We start from the raw sequence: 10,313 nt of genomic DNA on the forward strand, positions 1-10,313 counted from the left end.
GGATGCTGTCAGGTTGAGTACAGTTCATAGTGACTCCATGAACAACAGACCTGAACCCTGCCCTATCCTCTGCCATCCTAACCATCTCTGACATACTTGAGCCCATTGATGCAGCCACTGTGTCAATCCATCTGGTTGAGGATCTTCCTGTGTTTTACCGACTCTCCACCTTCACAAGCATGATGTTCTTCTCCGACGAATACCCTTTCCTAGCAACATGCCCAGAGTATGTGAGACACAGAAGGGTGTTGGTTGTGGATCCAAGTAAGATGAAGTCGTTGATAGTTTCACTTTTTACTCCATCTATTTATTATGCCCATCAATCCAGTGGTGAGAATTTTTGTTTCTTTCTTTCTTTTTTTTTTTTTAAATTTTTGTGTGCGTGTACCGTCAAATCAGATCTGACTGGTACAGGAGGAGATTCCTCCTCCTTCCCCGGCAGAGCATCTGGTGGATTCGAACCGTGCGCCTCTGGGATTGTAGTTGCAGCTCCTTGCCACTAGGCCACCAGAGAATTTTTGTTTCTTTTGACATTGAGATGCAATCGATATTGAATTCCGTGGTCTTTAATCTTTTGCAGCAAGCACTTCAAGGTGTTCACTTTGAGCATATAAGGTTGTGTCGTCTACATAACTTAGGTTGTGATGACTCTTCCTCCAATTCTGATGCAATATTCTTCATAATGTATAGCTTCTGGAATAATTTGCTCAGTATATAGATTAAATAGATATGGAGAGAGTATACAAGCCTAATGGACACTTTCTTCATTTTAAACCATGTCGTGTTCCCTTGCTCCATTCACACAGCAGCCTGTTGGTTAGGTTTCGTATTGAGCAAGTGTTTGAGATTCTCTTTCCTCTCAATGTTTCCTCTCAATGTTAACCATAATTTGTTATGATCTAGGATCCATCTGCTATCAGCAGTGATATCCATGGTGACACAACCTCTTCTGAACCCAGCTTGAACTTCTGACAGTTCTGTGTACTCTTCTAACCATTTTTTAATTGTCTCCAGCATACTTAGCTTATATGTGATATCAGTAGAGGAGGTCAATATTAGCAGTCAAAACCAAGCCAGGTGCAGTTGTGGTACAGACTATCAATTACTCATGTGCAGGTTCAAATTAAAGCTGAAAAAATATTAAAACAAGTCCAGGACAACCAAAATATGACCTTGAGGTTTTTTCCATCTAATTTTTAAAAATCATATTAAGAATAGGTTTGAGGCACTGAATACCAGTGATCGGACACCAGAAAAATTGTGGGATGCAAGGATATCATCCATGAAGAGAGCAAAAGGTCAGTCACTAAAAAGAAGAAAATGAAAAAACACAAGCATATCAGAGGAGATTGAAATTTGCACTAGAGCATCAAAAAGCCAGAACAAAAACAAAGGAAAGAGATGCTGAAGTAAAAGAGCTGAATAGAAGATTTCATAAGGTAGCTTGAGAGGACAAAACAAAGTATTACAATGAAATGTACAGAGTGCTGGAGTTGGAGAATAAAAAGGAAAACACTCACTTGGTATTTTTCAATCCTAAAGAACTGAAAAATGAATTTACGCCTCAAGTTGAAATACCGAGGGTTGCTGTGGGCAAAATCTTGAATGATCAGGAAGCATCAGAAGAAGATAGTATACACAGAATCACTGTACCAAAAAGAATTGGCTTGCACTGAAATATTTGGAGATGTACCATATCCAAATTGGTGATGAAGCAGTTCACACTGCACAAAGTGCATTGACAAAAAATATGGCCCCAGGAATTGATGGGTCACTAGGTGATGTGTTTCACCGAGTAGATGCCGTCCTGGATGTGCTCACAAGTATATGCCAGGCAGTTTGGGGGATATCTGCCTGGCTAATTTACTGGAAGAGATGCATGTAAGTTCCTATTCCCAGGAAAGGTGATCCAACAGAATGTGAAAATTATCAAACAATGTCACGAATATCACATACAAGCAAAATATTGCTGAAGATTTTATAGTTAGGGCTTAAATAATTCCTGACTAATTAGGGAAGCCCTAAAAAAGGAGAGGGTGGTGGTGTTGAGTACCATCAAGTCAGATCTGACCCATTGCTTACCCTCCAGTGGGTTTTCAGAGGCAGTTAACCCCACGGGAGAAAGTTGTCCATTCTTCTCCCGTGGAGCAGCTAGTGGATTTGAAGTGCATGCCTTCAGTATTGCAGTGCCGATTCCTACCATTAGGCCACCAGAACTCCTTAAAGGAGAGGATGGGAGTTATAACACTGTCCCTGGTGGCTTCATATTTCATCTTGACTGCTGCTTGTTTCTTATCTCGTAGTGTGGGCCAAGCTGAAGCTGCAGAAGGCATCAGAACGATGGCAGCCCGACACTGAGGTGAGTGCAAACATTGGGGATGGCATCAAGTGATGGAGCTTTTTCATCATGTAGAAGAAGGGAAAGGAGGGTCCTTGGTCTTGGTAGCATCTAACATAAATTGGTTATAATAGATACAAACTGTAGCTCTTGACATGTAAGCCTGATTGGTAGTATTTTAATATTCTTGACTTTAAATCTCTCTCTTAAGATAAGTTGTATCCACTTCCTTTTGTCGTGGCAAGCAGGAGTACTCAAAATTTTGTCCTACAACAGGGACCCTAAGCCAGAAAGTTGAGAATCTTTATGTTCAGTCTCATTTGAGGAAAGTATCTGATGCAAGGTGATCCTCTGGTAGGGGTTGAGGACCATTCTTGCTGAATACTTGTGCTTCAACAGCAGGTTTCAGAGATGGAGGATGATGTGTATGGGAAGTGTAGTAGTAACTCATCCCAATCCCACAATGACAGGCAAGTTTTCCTTTCTCTTAGGTCAGTGGTTTTCAGTATTTTTGTTTTAAAACCACAAAATCCTTTGGAAAAATGTGATGGGGAACTTCTATATATAAAACTGAATAAAGCAGAACTTGTCTGTAGGAAAGATCAATCTTTGCCTCCCTAGGCCTCATCAACAGGCTTGGAAATTATTTGAAAACTGTTGTCTAGATCAGCTTTTCTCCACTCGAGATTTCCTCATTTGGAGCAGAAGGTGATGTGAATGGTGATTTCCTCACATCTTCCAAGGATAGGTCATAACTTGTACCAGTCTAGCTCTCTAGCAAAGAAGTTAATTCACCATAGAAAGATGCCTCAGGGCAGTAGGACTTATTCTCTGTGGGACCCCAGTTGAGAAGAGCTGTCTTAGATGAACATAGAAATTGGAGTACCAAGATGTGCCTGTGGAGTCAGGCCAGAGTGAGCAAAAGTGCCCAGAAATTAGTTCCAGACATTTCCCTCGGGGCATGTAGCTCACAATGTGTAACCTCCTTCCTTTTTAGGAAGAGTATGAAGACTCCAGTGGGAATGTTGTGAATAAGAAGACGTACGAGGATCTGAAAAGACAAGGACTGCTCTAGTGTTGAAATTTATCTCTGTTCCAAGCTCCCCAGAGATTGACTTTTTGTACTTTTCCTCACAAAATGCTCCTAAGGACTCTTTGCTACGTAGTCTTGTGGCCTCGCATGCATCTTGTGAAAACAAGGCGTGCTGGCAGATTGCAGGGTTGATATGTGTTTTATATTAAAAGAATTGTCAGAAAATAAAACCAGCATTTGTTCTGAAAGTATCTTGTTTTGAAGCCCAGAGTTAATCCTTTAGTTCTCAGCACATCCTTACCCCTTTCCCACCAAATTACGTGTCAGCTCTAAGGTTCACCAAGCACCTATTACATTTAGGTAGACGGGACTTAATCTCTTCTCTTCTCCCTTTTGCTGCCACTTCACTAAATTAGTAAGAACCAAGGTAAGTCATGGTGAGTCATTCATCCATGCACACACACTGGGGAAAGGTGGGGAGAACTTGCCAAGAGCTCTCTGGAGGTCAAAGTTGTAACACCAAAGTTTGCCTTTCTAAATATCCTGGCTCTGCAGCTCTTCCCCCTGACCACTCCTTTGCAGCCTGCAACACAGCTGAGCTAAGACCACCGTCATCTCTTTGCTCTGAGTTCAGAATGAATTTGTACTTTGATTATCCTATTTCCTCTACAAAACTCCTATGTGACTTTTTATTGTGTTCTATCCTTTCCACCCCTGTGATTCGGTAGGACAGAATAGAACTGCTCCCTAGCATTTCCAGGGCTGTAATCTGGAAGCAGACTAGCATCTAACTCCTGTGGAGTGGCACTGGTTTTAGACCCCCAGCCTGTTGGTAAGCAGTCATGTTATTTAACCACTGCAACACCAGGGCTCCATATTTGCCTTTAAAAGTGGCCATAGTGCTGATCAAAGAATTTGAGAAGCTGGGCTTTATGAAGAAATCTTTATGAAGTGGTATCAGGATGGGAGGGTGACTTCTTAATAACCTTATGCAGATGATACAACCTCACTTGCTGAAAGTAAGGACTTGCTGCAGAAGCTCAAAGACTGCAGCCTTCAATATGGATTACATCTCAACATCAAGAATACAAAATCCTCACCACTGTTCTGATAGGCAACATCATGATAGATAGAGGTAGACTGAGGTTATCAGTCATTTCAATTTACTTGGATCCTACAATCAACATGATGGTCAAGAAATCAAAAGATAGGAAGCTCTGGTCACCTAGTGTAAGAAGCTGCACTGCAATTCTAGAAGTACGTGGTTTGAATCCACCAGATGCACTGCTTGAGAAGGAGGGGCAATCTCATGTACCAGTCAGGTCTGATTTGACGGTACACATACAAAAAGAATAAAATTTAAAAAATCAAAAGATGTGTAGCTTTGGGAAAAAACATGCAATCAAACTTTTTGTGGGTTTCTTTGTTTGGTTTGGTTTTTTTTTTCCTTCACTCATTTGCCATTGAAACATCCAGCTGGCACAGGAGGAAATTGCCCTTTTTCCAGAGCATCTGCTGGATTCAAACTGCGACTATCAAACTCTTAAAGTGCTAGTGTAGTAGTAGTAAAGTAGTGCAAGTGGAGGGAGCTTTGGTGGCTTCTTGTTGTTATATGCCGTCCAGTCACTTGCAACTCATAGCGACCCTATGTATAACAGCCCTAAACCCTGCTCTATCCTGTGCCAATCACACTGGCTCCAGCACACCCATACCAATTACCCCAGTCAATGAATCAATCTATCTCATAGTCTTCCCCTCCTGTGCTGTCCCTCCACCCTCCCAAGTATGATGTCCCTCTCCAAGGACCGGTCCCTCCTTACAACATGTCCAAAGTATGTTAGACGAAGCCCTAGGACCCTTGCCTCCAAGGAGCCACCCAGTTTAACTCTCCAGGATAAATCTGTTTGTTTTGGCAGTCCATGGTATATTTAATACTCTTCTCCAGCACCACAGCTCAAAGGCATCAATTCTCCTATCCTTCCTAGTAATTGTCCAACTCTCTGATGCATAATAAGTGATTGCAAAGACCATCGCCTGTATCAGATGCACCTTAGTCTCCAGAGTGACACCATTGTTCTTTAGTACCCTGGAGAGGTCCCTAACAGCAGACTTTGCTGAGCCCTGGTACAGGAGTGCTACCTCTAACCAGGTAGAAACTTTTTTTTTTACTTTTATTGGGAAAAACATAATGGGGGTACAAGGAGGTGAGGATTGGGGGCAGAAGGGTGAGGATTGGGGGCAGAAGGGTGAGGATGGGCAGGGGTGCAGTTGCAGAGCTGCACAATTTGGTTGGTGGGGGGAGCAGGTGAAGGAAATTAAAAGGATCCAGTGGGGACCAGATGCTACAGGGGAATGGTAGGCATTTTCCAATGGCAGTTAAACCAACTGTCTTATTGATTTGGGAACTGGATGCAGACTCTCTGGCTTCTTCATGCTGAACAGGGGCGTTGATGTAAAGGGGGAAAGGGAGGACACTATATCACCTTACTGGTGGTCTTGGGTTAAAGCTGCTTGCCTTCTTGTTCTGTTAGAAGGTATTTTCCTGTCATTTACTCCCCTCTGGACTGCAAAGTGTTTTCCCAGGTAGGTCCAGTGGGGATGGCTGGTTGAACCCAGAGGCTCCATCCTCTTTTGCTTCTTTAGCTGGCAGTTGTATTTCCTTTTTGTCACTGGCACTGGGTTCAGGGTCAGGTCTGGAGTAAAACTCAGTGTTAAAGTTACCTATAGGAAAGGGAGCAAACCATCCATCCTGAGCGAGGGAATCCATAGGTTTCGGCTGTGGGAGCCTCATGGAGCTGCGATGGAGGTGCAGTGCGGCTAGGTGCGGGCTCTGTGGGAGGGGGTTGGGAGTTGCGAGACTCAACCCATTCCTCCTTGGGAATCCTTGAATTCCTGTTGTTGAGCCTCGATCTTCACTGGAGACCAGTCATCAACTGTTTAACTGTTCAAGTATCAATAAACAGAGGTCTGTAGAAGGCCATAGTGGCCCTGCTCCAAGTGGTCTGCTGCTCCCGCAGCTCACCACATTGTCTCTGCCTCCGCCGCCATCTTGGATCCCGTGTAGAAACTTTTACTTCAACCAAGAACCAGGGCAGGGGGCAGGGGTGACCAGAGCCTCTGCTCAGGGCCATGGCTGGAACAAAAGCAGCTGCTCTGCCAGTCTGCCTGTTTCTGCTCCTGTAGCAAGTCAGCATTAGCTGAAGAACTGATGCCTCTGAATTGTGTTGTAGAACAGCATTGAATATACTATAACCTTCCAAAGGAACAAACAAGTCTGTCTTGAAGAGTGCTCTTTAGAGGCAAGGATGGTGAATGAAACTTCATATTACGGGGCATATTCTCAGGAGGGCCTGGGAAAGGTGGAGGGTCAGAGAAAGAAAAGACCCCTCAACATGATGGAATGACACTGTGACCGCCACAGCAGGCTTTAGTATGACAGATCGTGAGGATGGTACAAGATAGAGCAAGGTTCTTACCTGTTTATTGGGTCACTGTGAGTCATAGTTGACTCAAAGGCAAGTAACAGCAACAGCTAGAAAGCATAAGCCCTTTAAGTCCCTGGGCTCACTGTCAGCCAATTGCTCTTTAATGAAAGACTACCCAGTCCACAGTTCTGGGCCCAAGCTAATTTTGGAGGACCTGAATGCAGTACTCTGATGCCAGCGGGAGGCTGGAAAAACAACCCTGCTTGGGAAAACAGTTTTCCGTGGGAGAACCCTAAGTTCTTTAGGAATGGTTCTCTTATCTGTAAATGGTGCTTGGTCCCATTCACTTCCCTCAGACCCTCCTCCCCAGGCTTCAGCATTCTTAATTTTCTGATACTATTATGGTGACCTAGTGATGAGAAGCTGCGCTGCAATTCCAAAGCCATTCCGGTTCGAATCCACTGTTGGCTCTACAGGAAGATGGGCAGTCTCCTCCTATGCAATTAGCTGCCTTGAAAACCTACCAGAGGGTCAGCGACGGGTCAGTTCCAACTCGACAGTACAACACAAGGTGGCAGAAATAGAAAACTCTGGTGGCTTAGTGGTAAGATGCTGCGCTGCCAATCCCAAAGGCATGTGGTTCAAATCCATCCACCTTAGGGATCACAACACAGCTTCTTCACCCTCTGCATTAATAGTACCTCATTAATAGGGGGGAAAATCCACTCCCACATGGGATTATAACCATAGGTGTTATATGTTGTGGGTTGGAATCATTCATAGCTGACCCTCCAGTGGGTTTTCTAAGGTTGTAAATTGCATAGGGTCTAGTGGTAAGAAGCTGCAGTGTAATCCCAAAGGCACATGGCTTGAATCCACCAGGTGTGCCACAGGAGAAGGATGAATAATCTCTTGTGTGATGAACTTCCTCTGAAAGCCTACTGGAAGGTCAGCTATGGGTTGGTTCCAATTTGACAGCAAACAACAAATTACATGAGAGACTGCCCATCTGGGTTGGCAGCTCAACTCATTACCACGAGGCCAAACCACAGGTATGTTGTTGTTAGGTGGTGTTGATTACAACCCACAGTGACCCTATGAACCACAGGTACACAGGGATAGGAGTTCTTAATGTACACTACCTTCCTGATTGAACAATTAGTTCTTTTTAGTACATTGACTCTATTTCCCTTTTTTTATCTATCTCCTTTTGAGGCCTCCTATATCTTAAAAATCAGGTGCACCTGATTCAGACCATGGTCTTTTCAAACACTTGCTATGCATCTGAGTGCTGGACAGTGAATAAAAATGATGGAAGAATTGATGCCTTTGAACTGTCATGCTAGATGGAAGAGAGTACTGAATATCCCATGGGCTGTCTAAAGAACGGATAGGTGTTAGAGAAGGTGGAGCCAGATTGCTCCTTGGAAGCAAGGATGGCGAAGCTTCATCTCACATACTGTGGGAATACAGCTGGCTATTCCATGGAATACAACATGCTTGGAAATGTGGAGGGGCAGCAAAGGAGAGAAAGACCCTCAATCAGGTGTACTGACACAGAGACTGCAGCAGCGGCCTTGAGTGTGTCAGAGATGTGAGAATGGCACAGGAGAAGACAGGGTTCAGTTCTGCTGTCCATGGGGTCACTGTGAGTCATGCTAACAACATGGCACCTAACATCTTAAAACATTTCGCCCATAGCAATTACAACCCTTAAATATTCCAACTCAAAGTTTGAATTTTCCCTTCAGCTTCAGAAATGCGGAGTATGCAAAGACTTGCACCTAGAAAACAAAATGGATGAACCATGGAAATTCCTTGGGAAAATGTTTCTACTCTATGGTGGTAGACTGCAGGAAAGACTTCAAATTCAAAACCAGCTGATAGAATTTTAAAAGAGACAAAGATTGGGGGGAAATATGGGAAATGGCCTAAGTTTGGATAAAAATTTATTTGGATGAACAATGGAAATTCCTTGGGAAAATGTTTCTACTCTATGGTGGTAGACTGCAGGAAAGACTTCAAATTCAAAACCAGCTGATAGAATTTTAAAAGAGACAAAGATTGGGGGGAAATATGGGAAATGGCCTAAGTTTGGATAAAAATTTATTTGGTGTACTTAAACTTTATTTTACTAGTAGAGAAGGGGAATACTGCATGGTTTAAAATGAGAAAGGAGTGTGTCAGGGTTCTCTCTCAATATCTATTCTGTCTGTATGCTGAGCAAATTATCCAAGAAGCTGGGCTCAAATAGTGTGGCATCAGGATTGGAGGGAGACTCATCAATAACCTGAGTTATGCAGATAACACAATCTTGCTTGCTGAATGTGAGGAGGACTTGAAGCACTTGTTGCGGGAGATCAAGGAATGTAGCCTTCAGTATGGATTGCATCTCAATGTCAAGAAAACAGATTCTTAGGTCTGACTGACAAGCAACATCATGATGGATGGTGAGAAGACTGAAACTGTCAACAGCTTCATCTTGCTTGGATCCACAGTTAACACCCTTAATACCGGCAGTCAGGAAATAAGGAGATTGCATTGCACTGGAAAAATCTGTGGTTAGGGACCTCTCCAAATTATTGACGAGTAATGATGTCAGTTTGAGGACTAAGGTGCTTCTGATTCAGGCTGTGGTCTTTCTGATCACTTGCATCTGAGAGCTGGACAATGAATAAGGATGACAGTAGAATTTGCATCTTTGATCTGTGGTGTTGGAGAAAAGCACTGAACATCCCATGGGCAGCCAAGAGAACAAACAAATATATCTTGGAGAGGGTGCAGCTGGATTGTTCTTTGGAGGCAAGAATAATGAGGCTTTACCTTACATACTTTGGGCATGTTGCTAGGAGGGGCTAGTCCTTGAAGGACATGATGCTGGGAAGGGTGGAGGGTTGGCGAAGAAGAGGAAGACCCTCTGTCAGGTAGATTTGACATGGTGACAGCTGCAATGGGCTCGGTGTATCAACAAGTGTGAGGATGGCACAGGATAGTACAGGGTTCAGATCTTTTGTTCATTGGGTCGCTATGAGACATACTAACAGTACCTAACACCACCACCACCAACAATCACTTTGTGATATACTGGATTAAAGATAATTGCAAATGTCTTTAGGTAACTTTAAACTTTTGACTGCTGCATGTATGCTAAACAATTTGAGAAGAGCAAGACTCATCAACAGTCTGTGTCATGGAGATAACTTTGCAGAACTAAAACAATAAAGATAAAAAACTATATAGAGATCCTTCAATACAGATTACACCTCATTATTAAAAAAACAAAAATTCTCACTACTGGACTAATGGACAACATCGTGAAGAAAAGATTGACATCAATTATTTCCATTTACTTGGATCCACACATGGTAGCAGCAGTCATGAGATCAAAAGACATGCTGTATTGGGCACATTTGCTGTCAAGGACCTCTTTAAAGTGCTAAAGAGCAAGATGTCACTTTGAAAGACTAAGGTGTGCCTGCATTTGGTTCAAGTCATGGTGTTTTCAATTGCTTCATGT

General features: G+C 43.2%; 1 protein-coding gene across 2 annotated transcripts in view; it reads left to right on the plus strand.

The window, feature by feature from the left end:
• SF3A3 (splicing factor 3a, subunit 3, 60kDa) overlaps positions 1-3,615 on the plus strand; it is a 29,641-nt gene extending 26,026 nt beyond the window's left edge. Inside the window, exons 16-17 of one of the 2 annotated variants that reach the window (XM_006886471.1) lie at positions 2,304-2,359; positions 3,336-3,615. In XM_006886471.1, coding sequence (XP_006886533.1) covers positions 2,304-2,359; positions 3,336-3,413 — 134 coding nt within the window. In that variant the 3' untranslated portion in view covers positions 3,414-3,615. The remainder of the gene's footprint in view (positions 1-2,303; positions 2,360-3,335) is intronic. The other variant, XM_006886472.1, reaches the window with a different exon arrangement.
• Positions 3,616-10,313: the final 6,698 nt, after the last annotated feature.

This window comes from Elephantulus edwardii, unplaced genomic scaffold, assembly GCF_000299155.1.
Source record: "Elephantulus edwardii isolate Elephantulus edwardi_28Jun2011 unplaced genomic scaffold, EleEdw1.0 scaffold00049, whole genome shotgun sequence".
Taxonomy (NCBI): Eukaryota; Metazoa; Chordata; class Mammalia; order Macroscelidea; family Macroscelididae; genus Elephantulus; species Elephantulus edwardii.